This window comes from Pangasianodon hypophthalmus, chromosome 23 (genome assembly GCF_027358585.1).
Source record: "Pangasianodon hypophthalmus isolate fPanHyp1 chromosome 23, fPanHyp1.pri, whole genome shotgun sequence".
Taxonomy (NCBI): Eukaryota; Metazoa; Chordata; class Actinopteri; order Siluriformes; family Pangasiidae; genus Pangasianodon; species Pangasianodon hypophthalmus.
The window spans coordinates 10021271-10036877 of record NC_069732.1 but is presented as its reverse complement, the minus strand read 5'-3'; the positions used below and the strand labels follow the sequence as shown (position 1 = coordinate 10036877).

The following is a 15607-nucleotide window of genomic DNA, read 5'->3' as shown; positions in this document are numbered from 1 at the left end:
CGGCTTTACTAAAACTCAGTGATTATTCGTACTTGAGGATCCACAAATTGTCGAACAGGCTTTGTTGTTTGAACAAAATTGTCCTTTTTAGACATTTAGTCTCAATTATGTTAACATGTTAGTGTTAGTTATGTTCCTTAGAACTCCTGCTGTGAGAAACTGAGTAAATTCCAGGAACCAAACTGTGTGTGTATGGTATAGATTTATGTGACTTCAAAATAATTAATATCCATGACAAATCTATAATAATACAGCATTGTGACAAATTCAGTGATTCGGGTGCTGTATGTCATGACTTTTTTTTATTTATTTATTTTTTTTATTTTTATTTTTTATTTTTTTTTTTTTTGTAACTCATTTCATATCTCCTTGGAAAAGAACATTTAGAAATTCATCTAAACAGTGATCTTTGCAGTATTTTCATAAGCATGTATGAAAATGAAACTCAAGGACAGAAGAGCATCCTGGAGAGAGTGTCAGAGGCTGAGTGCCGTGGCATTGTGGAGTTTTTGCTTTATGTTTAAAGGTCTTTCTCACTATATTTTGTTATATTGAAGCTCACTAACAGCCTCAACCGTTAGCATGTGGTCCTCTTAGATGTTAACTGACACTGAAAAATAAATTTGGAAGAAAAAAAACTGCTAACAGTTTAGTTTCGAATCTAGCACACCAATAAACCAAACATATGAAAAACACTCAGGATGTGTTACTTTATCAAATAGTTAGTTATATTAATCTGACTGATCAGCACTATAGTGTCCATCTGGCTCCAAGTACAAGTTCACAGGCACGGCATTCGACAAACGCAACAAAAAAACGAAATCCAAGACACCAACGGTGAAATATCTGCAGAAAGGAAATTGTTCTCGAGAATGGTGATACTTAGCTTATTCCAATATTTTGCATTTCGAATACAATTCTTTTGTTGTCTTGATATAGGTTTACAAAAAATATGACAACAGCTAGACGCTCTATATCTGTGAGACATTTGTGCAAAGTTCACAGCACACAGTTACATTTCTATAGCAACTATGAGGTATGTTCACTGTTGCTAAGTGCCAGGTAATGTATTTCCCAGTGCCACTTGGGGACGGCAGCAGAAATTCCTCCTGCACCTCAGGCTTGTGATTGAGTCCTTGATGTGCATGAATGACGTGCAACAGACAGCAGGCTCTCCATCCAGGCCCTGTTTGGCTCAAGCTACAACAAGGTTGGTGAAGATGTTTCACTTGCTGTGATCAGGAGAAAAACTCTGCAATGAGGTTACACCAATGTGACCAATTCACTTATTAGATCCAGCCATTATTGTGCAGCAAATCTAACTGCCTTATTTCTCCATAAGGATGTGTACATCACTTTGCTTTGACTAAGGAACGTTCCATAAAGACATATTTTTCACTTAATACTATCTACATCTCTGATGTCACTTCTGTTTGGAGCCGTTAATGGATCACATCGAGAGATGACTATTTGTGTGCCAAAGTCCATTTAGGGGACACTGCTTAACCCGCAGAGGAATGATCTATCGACTGTTTGTTTTTGACTACAGGCCCACACACTTTGATAAAATGGAAGACTGGACCTCGGGCTCTTACAGATCTCTGTATTTGTTCCTCCTGCACTTCCAATATGAGTGTTAACACTCATACAGGGTTTTCCAGAGAGCTACTTGTCTGGTCTAAGGATATTATGAGGCCTCCCTTGCTTGACAACAGTGTCCCTGCCTCTAACTGCCCTTAGTGGTCAGTTTATTGACCAGATAGCCAGTTCAGGTTGTTGTCATTTTAGATATTTGCTCCAAATCTACTATCGTGATCAATCAACAGAGGACCTTTTTATGGCAAAAGCCCTGGCCATTGGTGTGCTGTGACGTTTGCTTGTTACATTAGAAGAAACTACAACTGGCTCGCTTTCCCTGTGAGCCAGTTGTAAGAGCAACAAGCTAACACTTTTCCACACCATGTGTATACCTAATCAGTGCCAGGAAAGTTGCACCAAACTGTTTTTCTGTTTGGTCGTCAGTCTTTCTGAGATCTTCAGAGGCCATTTTCTGGAGTGCCCAGCCTTACCCGAATCCTACCCCAAATCATTTTTTCCTGGCATGATGACAGCTTGCTCTCGTGTGTACTGTGGTATTTGTTAGAGTGCTGAACAGGATACTTCTGGATGGTCAATGTTGTGAGCTACTAAAGTCTAATGAGTTGGCAAAGGGTCCAAAAACAGGGAGATTTAAGAAAACACCCATGGAAGTTGATAAGGCTAGCTCAGCTGGCATCCCCTGTTGCATCTGTAGTTGTCTGGGACAGGGAGACTGGTATGGGGAAAGAGTAGGAGGTGAAATGCAGATCTTGGTGGGCACTGTGGATGTGTGAGGATGACCGGATGACCTGATTGACCCCCCACCCAGCCCTCCCCCCAAACCCCCCCTCACAGCCTGAAGGATCAGTTTTGTTCTGACGTAGACGTAGATGGGAGGAGGGTCGTGGATGTATGTACGAGGAGGACCCCCCCTAGGTCACTCACACACTTCCGTTCATTGCTGATGTGGCTCAGTCTGTTTGATTTCAAACGGAGATCTGTTCCTCAGAGCGCAGAGCTGTGGTAGGACTCACAGGCCAGAGACCATGACCCTGTAGGAGGGGGGCATGTGTCTGTGGCGGGGACTTGAGGCTGGGCTGCTGTTGGGACTGCAGCTGGCGTCCACTCCTCCTATGGAGGGTAAGTAGGCGTGGTGCAGGATGGGCAGCTGCAAAGACAGCCTGCGCTGTATGCTGCGGACACAGATCACACAGGCATCACTGGTGAAATTGATAATCAAACAGATCAAGTAATGCATGTCAGAAAAGAATGCACTTTAGACAAATGCTCTAACTCAGAAAGCATGCATTTTGCATTTTCCCCCATTTTCTCCCCAATTTGGTCATCTGCCAATTCCCATCCACCAGCCATTTCTCCACTATCATGCAACAGCTACCAACCAGGAGGGTGAAGGCTAACACATGCTTCCTCCAAGACACACAAAGACATCCACCACATTTCTGAACTGCTGCTCATGCTGCAAACCTGGAGGAAAGCGCTATCTGCCCTCTTCCACATATGTGAGCTCATAGATGGTCACAATTGGCTGGAGAGAGAGTATGCCATCCCTTCCCAGTGAGAACATGACCAATTTTGCTCCCTTGTTGCTCCATTATGTAGACTTGGGAATTCTTGTTCTGTTCTGCAAAAGCAACCTTGTCCTGTACTTACTTATTTTGTGAAAGCTACTATCCATCCATCCATTTTCTATTCCTACACAGGGTCACAGGGAGCCTGGAGCCTATCCCAGGGGGACTCGGGGAAACACCCTGGACAGGGTGACAACCCATCGCAGGGCACAGCTGCACACACACACACGCACACACACACACACTATGGACAATTTAGAGATGCCAATCAACCTACAACACATGTCTTTGGACTGGGGGGAGGACATGCAAACTCTACACACTCAGGGCAATCGAACCCCCAACCCTGGAGGTGTGAGGCAAATGTGCTAATCACTAAGCCTTTGTGACAACTTATTTGTCAATATTTTTTTCTATTCTCTTTTTTCTATAGTGGATCATAAGTAACACCATGAGTTATTTACATAAATGTGAGCTCAAGGCTATACTGGAATATTACAACTGACAGATTTTAAAGAGCAGAAATATTCCAGGTGTAAAAATATGCGGCTGTGATCTTCAAAAATCCATTACACACATTGTGAGTACACAGAAGCAGCCTTCTCCTGCACAGCCCCCTAATCCACTGCACTCCTTCTCCTCACATCCCCTGACATAAAGTACATTTCATACCTGCACGCAGTGTCAGTTCTCACCCTATAACCTTAGAGAGGGACATGCTGCCACGGTAATTACAAAATCAAAATGCCAGTTACATAAAACAACACAGAAACACCACTTTTTGACATGTCTATAAGATTAATGATTGAATTAAGGTGCTATTTTAATAGACTGGGCCTGGCTGCGATGGCTGTGAATAATACTATGCCTCCTTTTGCATGCAAACTTATATAATCTGTAGGGAATTTTCTCTCTCTCTCGCGCTCTCTCTCGGCCAGGCTTTTTTCCCTGTAGGTCACTTGCAATCTATCTGTTTTACCAGTTCTCCTTCAAAAAAAAGTTGCAGTTACATTCTTTATATGTGAGACTTTTTCTGAAGATTTATTGAAACACATTGTATGCTCATTCTGTTCTGCTTTTTTTGGGGATATTCACTGTTTGGAGTCTTCTATGGGTCACTATAGACAGAGATTGGGCAGCATGATGTTGCAGTGTTTAGCATTGCCACCTTGTAGCTCCAGGGTCCCTGATTCCTGAACTCAGGCTACTGTCTGTGTGGAGTATTGCATGTTTGTGTATATGACTGGGTTTCATTCAGGTTCTCTAGATTCTTCCCATCTCCCAAAAAATGCCTGTATGTGCCTAAATTGCTCCTAAGTGTGACTATGTGCCTGCATGGTGTCCCATCCAGGATTTGTTTCCGCCTCGCACCCAGTGTTCCCAGAATAGGCCCCGGATCCACCACGACCCTGAGCAGGATAAAGCGATTACTGAATGTGAATGAATGTTTAAGGATTTCTGACGCTTTGTGACTGTGCACATTTTCTGGAAAGTAATGTTATCTTTTATCACAATTTGTTCATTTGAGACTGCAGTTATTTTTATTTAATATACTACCATTGAATTATCGCTGTACTTTGAGTTTTCAGACTTTAACACTGCTCAGAGGAGCATGTCCTCCTTACCTACTTTTGTTTCTCGTGCTTTTTATTTCAGCATGGCTCATCTCTAAAACTATGTGACATTTCTTTTTCGTTCCAAGCTATTACAATGTCTGTTACACTGTCATGCATAGTCAAGCACAGCAATGACCACAAACACTTTGGCAGTACATTCTTAAGTAAATACTTATTCTTATAATTACCTGTCTGATCAGGTCTTTTGGGTTGTGTATGGAATCAAGATATGTTTTTTGTGGAGAGAACAAATGTGAATCCAGCTCGATGGTAAAGGTGTCTTAAATGGTATACTTTTTGTGTTTTGAGGACTGGGAACATTTAAGATTGCATTTAAGATTAAAATTGCATTAAGACAAGTTGTGTACATGAGTGTACATAACAGTGAGTTAAAAATAAATTAAATTCCATCCAGTATTGATCCAGCATTCTGGGCACATATCGCCACAAATATTCTGGGTCTCTGTGGATCCAAAGCCTATTCTGTGAACACTGGGTGCGACCAGGAATACACCTTGGATGGGATGTCAGTCTATCACAGGGCACCATGCACACACATTCACATACTCATTTATATTTAGTGGCAATTTAGCATAGCCAAGCCACCTACCACCCTGTAAAACTGGAGAACCCAGAGGAAACCCATGCAGACACAGACAGAACAGAGTATCAAATAAACACAGCTCTATTTTGATCCAAAAAATGTGACCAGACAGAAAAATTCTGTGAGTTAAAATATAGCAATTACATGTTGCAGAGCAGTGTATAGAAGTTCTCGTTCTGCGTATGGACCCTGGAGAACAGTCTGAAAGTGTAAGTATGTGAATATGTTGATGAAAAGGTGAGCACAGTGTGAGCTCCCTCCCCCGTACGATCAGGCATTCACGGGCACTGGGAATAGCTCTGAGTATTCCTCTCCTGCTCTTCTGTCTATTTTCAGGCCTCACTGCCTCCATCGCTTGTTGTAAATCACAGGTTATGTAACCTATTTCTCTCTTTTCTCTGCACCTCTCTTGCTCGCTCTCTCGTTCTCGTTCCTTCTCTCTCTGGGTTAATTTCAGCATAAAATTGTTTCTTTCCTCTTTAAACACATAGAAATGCACTTATTATCTGAATGAAGCACTTAAAGCACTCACTGTTCTGGTGAGTTTATGTCCTCTAGTGGGCCTCTGCTTATCCTAGAAGGATCCATGGATCCCCTCAGTGCTTGTGGTTTCTGCTCCAAATGATTTTTCAAAACAGTTTTCTCACCATCTATAGAAAATAAATGAAGGTCAGAACAAGATTATCATGTTTTCATGACATGTAATTCTTATTTGTATTACTTCTGAAATGTCTCATGATTCTTTTAAGCCACATATATTTAAACTCTGATTACATCTCGGGGGAGAAACCTTACGTGCAATGGAGCTGATCATATATAAAAAAAATCAAATAATACAAATGTACTGAAATGAGCAACAAACAATAAACCTGCTGAATCTAAATGAATAAATCATGATGCCAGTTACATAATCTGATCAAAGTGCCTGTGATGGACAGATGAATAATATCAGGGCTTCACACTTTCTGCAGGACAAGTCATATTAAAGATACAGAGGTCAAGGTTAGGGCTGGATTTAGTGTTTGTACTTTTTCTTATGACTTCATCTGTGGGAAACTGAATAAAGTCCAACCACCTCAGCATTGTTTGTTCAAATTCATACAAATTTCTAATTAGATCAGGGCCCATTTTTCCAGAAGCATCATAAGCTGGAAGAGAAATTGTTCATTGTGTTGCTCACTCTACCATTCAGCCAGGATCTTTGTACGGCAATGCTTATAGTTCATTGGTTCTCAAAGTGGGGACCCCAGGGGTGCATGAAGCATAGCCAGGGTGTCCTGGACATCACAACACACCATTATCTAAGTAATTATATTTATTTAGGTCTTATAGTTAGTAGTCTGTTTATTTGGTCACTTGAACTGAATGCTTTAATCCAAACCTCAATAACTCAAAAACAAGTAGTCTATAAATAACATCAATGTAGACCTAGTGTGTTCTGTTGTAGAAAATTTTCAGGAATAAAGACACTGTGTGGCCCCAATAAACAGGTAAAATATTATTGTGCACATTGGAATAAGGAGCTAAATATCTGAATAATCAGATTATTTTGATTTAAAAAAAATCTGTACTGAAGGAGTCTGTAGAATTTATTTTACAGTTAAGTGCTCTCAGAATTTAAGGTACTAAGCTGTACTTTTCCTTGTTGCCGGGGTGATACCATCAAGGGTACATGTTTTATACTTTTAGTACTTAAGGTTTCCAGGTAAAAGATAAATACTAAAGATATAAAACATGCCCCCTTGATGGTGCCACCCTAGTGAGAAGGAAAAGTACAGTTTAGTAACTTTATTTCTAAGAGTGACAGGTCTCTGGCAGCAAAAGTTATATTAGGTTTGTAATGAGACACATTAGATAAGTTCCTCCCACCTTTGCTGTCTGTGAAGTTGCGTATGCTCAGAATGTTGTTGACGTCCTGGTAGTGGTTCTGTTTGATATAGGGAGTCTTCTCTGGTGTGTCCTGAAGCTGCATGGTCACCTCCTCTAACTCCTTATCCAACTAAACACAAAAATAGGCCATAACACAATGACTCAATAATACGACTGACATCTTTGAATTTTAGGATGTTAGAGTTCAACAGCAGGGTGGAGCAGTGGAAGTGTTTGCTGGTCATATGCCCTACCTCCGTGATCCTCATCCTGAGGCGGTGGTTGTCTGCTTGCAAGCCGTCCAGGCGGGACGTGTTGGTCTGGTTAACACTGGTCACTGATGTGGATGTCTTTGAGTCTTCTTTTTTCTGGTTCTGGGTGAACTTCAGCCGACGGTTCTGGGTGGCTGCATCTGGGTTTGTCCTCATTGTGATAAGCTGGAGAGATAGAAAGGAGAGATTTGCCTTACATTTTGGTATGTGATCTGAACGCTAGCTAAAGTACATTAAAGCCACCATTAGAAACTTGTGTTTTCCAACACAGCTGTCTTATTCAGCTTTAAGCCAAAACATCGGAGATTTTTACAGCACTATTTACAGGTCCAGATGTTTCTTTTAGTGCACTAAAAATAAATGGCAGTGCTGCTTCTAGTACTGTTGTTCTGAAAATTGTGGCTTTTAAGGATCCAAAGTTTTTTCATCCACCCTATTAAATGACTTGCAGTTGAACTTATCATGGTGGAACAGCTAAGTTTTCTGAGTTTCTCACCTTTGGCACAAACACCAAGCAGAGCGTGATAGTGCTGCAGAAAATAATGACCAGGGCTACGATGCAGAACTGCACATTCGGCTGGTCCCGTGTCAGGAAGGACACAGCTGCACCGATGATGCACATGATTCCCACATTGTACACACTCATCCCGATGTACTTGCTGTCATTCAGAGCAGGGATGCTGACATTCCTCGTCTCCCAGGCCAGGAAACAACCAAACAACTACAACAATATGGAACAGAATGGTAGAGATTAGGTGACCGCTGGAGATCTGAACACTGCAGTCATTTTTGCTGGTGTTCTTGCTTTGATTGTATCAGATGTTGCTTTGATGGTTCTGCTAAGGCTAAGTGCCAGAGTTTATCAAATCAAGAGCGCTGCTCATGGCTATTAGTAGCAATTTAACAAACACATCACTCTAGATACAAATACAGCATTGCAGTGAGATGTGCTTGTTGCTAAAAGACACTGCAGATGCTTGCAATAAGAAGCACTTAACACGTAATATAATGATGATATTTGTTCAGCAAATGATTTATTTTGACAGGATTGACAAACACATAGTTAAATATTCACCTAGGACAACCTGTCATTGATGCACTTCCAGACAAATCCCCAATGAGAACATTATGTTAAACATGTGCCTGAGTGATCTGATGTATTACAACCATGCTTTGAGACACAGAAAGATAATTCATCATACGCCAAGTTTCCAGTCTATTGGCTATGTAGTACCACCTATATAGTACCTAATAAAAATGCACCTCAGTTTATATTGTTTTCTGTTGTGTATACATGAATTTTATGTCAGGGCTAAGACCAGACTTAGTCTCGGGACCAGTATACCACATACTGGTCTTTTCTCAGTCTCATGCCCATTTTGTCTCAGTCCTAATACGCTCTTGACCAACAAGCCTCAAACAAATGTAATCTATATATTGATTTCATCAATATCAATATTATATTTAAGTATTTTAATAATTTGTGCCATATTTAATAACTTTTCATGACAGATCATTTTCATTCATTCATTCATCTTCAGTAAGTGCTTTATCCTGTTCGGGGTTGTAGTGGATCCAGAGCCTATCCCAGGAATACAGGGGGCATGAGGCAGGAATACACCCTGGAAAGGACATCAGTCTATCACAGGGCACTACACACATTCATTCACACGTTCCATCGTGTTTTTTTTAAAGTGGAAGGAAACCAAAGAACTCGAAGGAAGTTAAGAGAACGTGCACAGAAACTCAGCACAGATAGTATCCAGAGCTCAGGATCGAACCCAGGACCCTGGAGCTGTGAGGTGACAACGCTGTGCTGCCTATTTTTATTATAATTTTACGGTTTGGATTTGTAAACCATAAAGAGTTTTTTTAGTGAATGATGCATGCCACATCAACCATCTACAAAGACTCATACCCTAGCTAAGTAGCTAACTGCTAACTAGCTAGCCATTTTACAATCACAGAATAGTAAAATTGTCATTCCTAAATAGTTAACATTTTAGCTATGTAATGTTAGTGTTTATTGGTTGACGTTTGCAACCTAGCCAGTTAACTGTTTGACAGTGCTAGCTAACTTTAGCTTGCTTTTTTTCCACAGTGCTAGTGTTGCTATTCTTCTGTAGTGGCCCTTTAACTCCAATATAGCTACAAAGTGCAAACTGGCAGACATCTCTCCTGGTATCCTCTTGACCGTCTTGACTGAGATGGTCTTGGCTATAACTCTGTTGTATAGTTAATTAGAAAGTTCTGCCTGAGGCTCCAGACAGCACTGTGAATCATAAAGATGAACTGATTCTGACTTACTTAATGTAATAACTTTAAAGGCAGATTTAATAACACCTGTCCAACTTTTCTGAGAAATCTGTAATTAAGACACATGTTTAAACTTAATTACACAAAGCTGTTAATTTAGCAGAGCCATCTGATTCAACACCCTGCATAAGATTTAAATTGATTTAAAAAATAGATTTAAAAAATAGACAGGCGAGTGTGTGTATGTGCTTGTGAGTGTGTTGGAATGGGAGAAGGGCTATGGCAGAGCATTCCCATTCAGTCACTGATGACAAAATGTGTGGCTCAGTTATGACCCCTTAGCAGTAAAACACAATGGGGAAAAGACTAACTGGCATTCTCTCTCTCTCTCTCTCTCTCTCTCTCTCTCTCACACACACACACACGATTAGAGTAAATAGACTAAAAACAGTAATTTATTTCTACAGGCCACACAGACAGCGCAGCTTTTATTCACTTTTTTATCCCAGAATACAGCCACTACTGCCTTGAATATAATGACCTGTGCTATGGGCAATTAGCCGACTTGTTGCATTACTTTTTTCCGGAGCTTTCTGCTGTCATGTCTTGTAAAGGTTAATTGTACTAGTGGCCTGGAGAATCACAAACCTCTTCATCATGTATTTAAATATAACACACCGTTTTACATTTAACACTGATTTGTTTTTGGTTTTCCTCATTAATTTAGACTTTCACAAAAAAAAAGGTGAATCAGACCTCAAAAACAATCTTGCTTCACAAAGCTACATACATCCTGCATAAATTCCTTCACGTGACATTCAAAAGACAAAAACAAAGCCAGCATCAACATCACTATTATAGATATGCAACCTATTATTAAATGTAAAAAAAAAAAAAAAAAAAAAACAATGAAAACACAAGACAATGAAAAAATTGTGTTTTGAGCCTAAATATATGTGATGCTGTCTAGTGTCAGTTACAGGGGATTTTTTTTTTTTTTTTTTGCAAACACTGTGTTTTGATTGCTTCCCATACTAGTTATAGTTATATGCTTCCCATACATTATTTGGCCAAAAGTTTGTGGACACCTGACCTTCACACCCACGTGTGTTCCTTCCCCAAACTGTTGCCACAAAGTTGGAAGCACAGAATTGTCTAGAATATTTTTGTATCCTGTAGCAGTAAGATTTCCTCCACTGGAACTAATGGGCCAAGGCAAAACCTGTTCCAGCAAGGCAGCCTCTCCCGACATCAGCCCGACTTCGCTAATGCTCTTGTGGCAGAATAAGCACACGTTCCAAAATCTAGTGGAAAGCCTAGTGGAAGCTATTCTAACAGCAAAGGGGGAACTAACTCTGGAATGGGATGTTCAGCAAGCACATAGAGGTGTGATGGTTAGGTGTCCACACACTTTTGACCATATAGTGTATTACTGAAGCCTCCCTGGAGAGAATAACAGCATCGAGTCTCTTTCTGTGATGTCTAACTAGGCTAGGGAAAATTGAAGAAGGCTCTTTCACCACGCCTTCATGCATAACATTTTAGCCTCTGTTCTATTCTTAGATTTGTGTGTGTGGATACACTCTTAGAGCAAGAAGTAAAAAGGTTCCTGGAACTATGGTCCAAGAACAATAAGCCCTGGTTCATTCTGTGGAAATGTGGCTAAGGCTCCGAAAATACTAAGGTAGTAGATGGGAGAGAAATGTTTATGCATCTTTTCTCACTTACCATAAGGAGACCTTTGTAGGCATAGACGATCCCAAGCCAAATAGTCATATGTGTGTTCTCACAGTGCTCCAGGAAGGGCCGGATAGCCATGTCTCGCCCCTGAGGGTCGGCCTGCAGAGATACAGAATGGGGAGGGGTACACAGTGAGAATTGCCAGTACAAGTGTAATAATACCACATATCACATAAGACTCCATGGTTTCACAAGCAAAGCAGCAAGCTCATGGTCATGCTGTGTCTCTTTCATAACATGAAAAGCAATTTATTTAATAATAATATTAAAAGGAGCATTTAGGATCACCGTGAAATATTCGGCAAAAACACTCTCTTCCCTTTCCTTTTTATGAAACTCAAGTATGCATGAAGATGGAGTAATTAATACCTATTATGCCTGTGGTATTCATGGCTACACATGGCGCTCTTTCATTAAGCGCTGTGTTCAGACCTCTCACCTCCCACACCTCTGTCACAGGGGACTGGGAGGACATTCAAACTCCACAGGCAGCACCGAACACTATAGAAACAGGTCATGTGATTTCCCCAGGGGGGATAACGCTTGCTGGTCTCTCCAAAAGGCCATGATAATAAGCCAATTAGCGCTGCAGGATGCCAGAGAAGTAAAGCTGATAAACAATACGACTTGGTCAGACATTGATTGCCTGATGTATTTACGTACAACAGACTGGTCTGCATTAGAAAGTGGGTCAGTCTTGCATTGTGTAGTGAAGGAAGTCTGTGAAGTGAGTAACTGGGTTTTCCTCCGTACACACACTCCAAAGGCAGACAGACTCCAACAAACTCTTTGCTGTCCCACTTTAAAAACTTTTCAGTATGCCATAGATGCAGTGCCTCCTCAAAAATGCACTCAGTCGCAGACACACAGTGACACCCTTCAGCTCTTGTGATTCTTTCCAGTTTGGTACGGTGTACAGAGCCCAGCCTTTTATCTGCTCCTTGTCTAAACAGGTTAAAATCAGGGCCAACAAAACTCACAAACTGATAGACTCCACAAAGGATTTTAAAAGTCAGTGCTGTTGCTCACTGTCTCAAGTGATCAATTGATTAACAAAATGCAACTTCGATTCTGTGAGCATTTATGAGATTTCACCAAAAATTGCTTCAAGACAGCGGGACACATATAGTTCAGAAGAAATCCCTGATGTCTATACTAAAGAAAATATGCAAAGTACTGTCATACCTTGGGTACAGTGCTTAATAAACAGACTGGCCATCTCATATCAGTAACAAGATAATAAGAATAAAATATAGACACCTTCTTAAAAAGGTGTCTGAAGGGTTCTTTGGATAGGATAAGGGTCCTTTCTTTATAAAAGAGTTGTGTTTGGAACCCTGTCTGATAAGGAAACACTTGGATCTAATTTTTGACTTTTTCTAAGAGTGTGCAGATTACTGTTATACAGTGTTATTGTTCTATAGTTCATCAACAGTCCAGTAGAGCACTCAGGAGAAAGAGGGAATCATTTTTAAAAGTTCTATGCATAACCATACAACAGAAAATTTCCTTTTCAGAGACAGTTTCAAGTAGAGTCTCTTTAGAAAGCTAGGAACCCTTTTCCTAAGAGTGTCGAATACTAATAGATACACTATATGGCCAAAAGTATGTGAACACCTGACCATCACAGCCATATGTGGTTCTTCCCCAAACTGTTGCCACAAAATTGGAAGCATGCAACTGTCTAGAGTGTCTTTTTATGCTGCAGCATTAGAATTTCCCTTTACTGGAACTAAGGGGCACAAACATGTTTCATCATGACAAAAAGATGTCCATTAAGGCATGGTTTGCCAAGGTTAATGTGGAAAAACTCCAGTGGTCTGCACAGAGCCCCGACCTCGATCCTACTGATCGCTTTTGGAATGAATTGGAACGCCAACTGCGCACCAGGTCTTCTCCCTTGACATCAGTGCCTGATCTCACCAACCCTTTTGTAGCTGAATCTAGTGGAAAGCCTTCCCAGAAGAGTGGAGGTTATTATAACAGCAAAAAGGGGACTAATTCTGTGTTAATGCGCATGGTTTTGGAACAGGCAGATATGGGTGTGATGGTCAGATGTCCACATACTTTTGGCCATATAGTGTACCTCCATCTCTACACTCTAAGCAAAAAGGTTACATTTATAACCCTCAAGGGTTTTTCGGTTGTCCTTTTAGGTTAAAGTGAATATTTCAAAGAAAAGATTCCAAGCAAAACCCTTTTAGAAAGCTGTGAACCATTAACTATATAAGGAAACCTTCAAGAACTAAAAATGTAATAATCAGATAACTTTGAAACTGTATGAACATGTCCTCTACACCAAAATGTATGGATATGTGAAAATATGAATAAAAAAACTCTCTTTCGTCATTTCGGAACTTTCATCATTTCAAGTCTTTGCTTTAGACAGACAAGCCGCGTTGCATGAGGTTGCCAGGCAACTGCCAATGGGCTGAGGAGCACTGCTTATTGGACGCTGCTGTCATTTCTCAGCGCATTAGTCCTCTAATGTAATTGTTCATCACAGACTGGAAAGGGCGACTGACAGGGTGTCTGCAGAGACATGGAGACGGGGGGACATGGGCAGCGAAGTGTAGAGTCCCTCAGTGGAAGCGAAAAAAGAGAGAGTCTCTGCGGTTCCCGTTCAGAGTGGCAAGAAGAGACTTATGGAGACATGGCAGAGGAAATGGAGTGCTCATTGTCAGCCAAAGGGATGACAGTGGGGGAGAGATAAAGAGAGGGAGAAAGAAAATCATAAACCCCTTTGACAACAGCTTTCCATCACCTACGAAAGTAATAACAGAGGGAAGACAGAAACATAAGAATGTTGACCTGTGCTTCTGATCACTATCTGGCAGCATATCTGACAAGATAATAAAATAGCGATTATGTACAAATTATGTACAATTTCTACAGACATTTCAGGTGTAAGGTAAGGACAGAAAGTCTGTACAGCAGCATCCCAGACAGAGATATCTATGGGTTCTCAAGCATGTCCCTAAACAACACAGAAATCTATCTACAATTATGATTTAATGATTCAGTGAGACAATAAATGCAAACAGTTTGTTCTCATTACAATATTGTGAACCAAACAAACAAACAAACCCAGCTGAACACATTGCATGCGACACAAGTGATCACGTGATATAAGGAACAAGAAGAGGTCTCTGGGCAAAAGACATGATGTTTAGGAGTCCTGTATGAATTTTGAGATGAACGTGACTGCTTTAAATGTACCAAAGTCACTCATACACTCACCATCCATTTTAATAGGAACACCTATACATTCATGCATCTAATCAGTTAATTATGTAGCAGCAGCATGATGCATAAAATCATGCAGATACAGGTCAGGAGCTTCAGTTTTCAGTGTTCAAATCAGACATCAGAATGCGGAAAAGTGTGATGTCTGTGACTTTAACAGTGGCAGGGTTGTTGGTACCAGATGGGCTGGTTTGAGTATTTTAGAAACTGCTGATCTCCTGGAAATTTCACACACAACAGTCTCTAGAGTTTACACAGAATGGTGCAAGAACCAAAAAAAAACATCCTGTGTGCAGAGGATCTGCAGGCTGAAACACCTTGTGGATGAGAGAGATCAGAGGAGAATCACCAGACTGGTTTGAGCTGACAGGAAGTCTACAGTAACTCAAATAAGCACTCTTTACAACTATGGTGAGCAGAAAACCATCTCAGAACACACAACACATCAAACCTTGAGGTGGATGGGCTACAACAGCAGAAGACCACATCAGGTTCCATTCCACTCCTGTCAGCCAGGAACAAGCAGAGGCTATCATGGGCACTGAAACTGGACAGTTGAAGACTGGAAAATGAGCAGGTGATTTTTTTTTCTAATGTTCAGCTGTTCTGAATAAACCTTCGGTGTTCTTAATAAAGTGGATGGTGAGTGTATAAACATAAATATAATCTTAGAAAACAAACTCTGTGAAACACAGAGGAATTTAGTTTTATTGTTTTTTATTCCATCATCAACCAAATGTGACATTTACACAGTCCCTTTGCACCTTTCCCAGCATGTAGCTGAGTACACACTCTTGCTGTAATCAGGCTAGGTAAGGGAACCAAGAGCCGGTGTGG

The 15607-nt window shown here is 40.7% G+C and overlaps 1 protein-coding gene across 1 annotated transcript in view; it reads right to left on the bottom strand.

The window, feature by feature from the left end:
• Positions 1-2440: 2440 nt before the first annotated feature.
• Positions 2441-15607, bottom strand: part of gabbr2 (gamma-aminobutyric acid (GABA) B receptor, 2) — a 181354-nt gene continuing 168187 nt past the window's right edge. Inside the window, exons 14-19 of the mRNA XM_026929439.3 lie at positions 11513-11623; positions 8025-8249; positions 7511-7693; positions 7257-7386; positions 5920-6037; positions 2441-2771 (exon numbers count right to left, since the gene is read on the bottom strand). Of these exons, the coding sequence (XP_026785240.2) occupies positions 2609-2771; positions 5920-6037; positions 7257-7386; positions 7511-7693; positions 8025-8249; positions 11513-11623 (930 nt within the window). The 3' untranslated portion in view covers positions 2441-2608. The remainder of the gene's footprint in view (positions 2772-5919; positions 6038-7256; positions 7387-7510; positions 7694-8024; positions 8250-11512; positions 11624-15607) is intronic.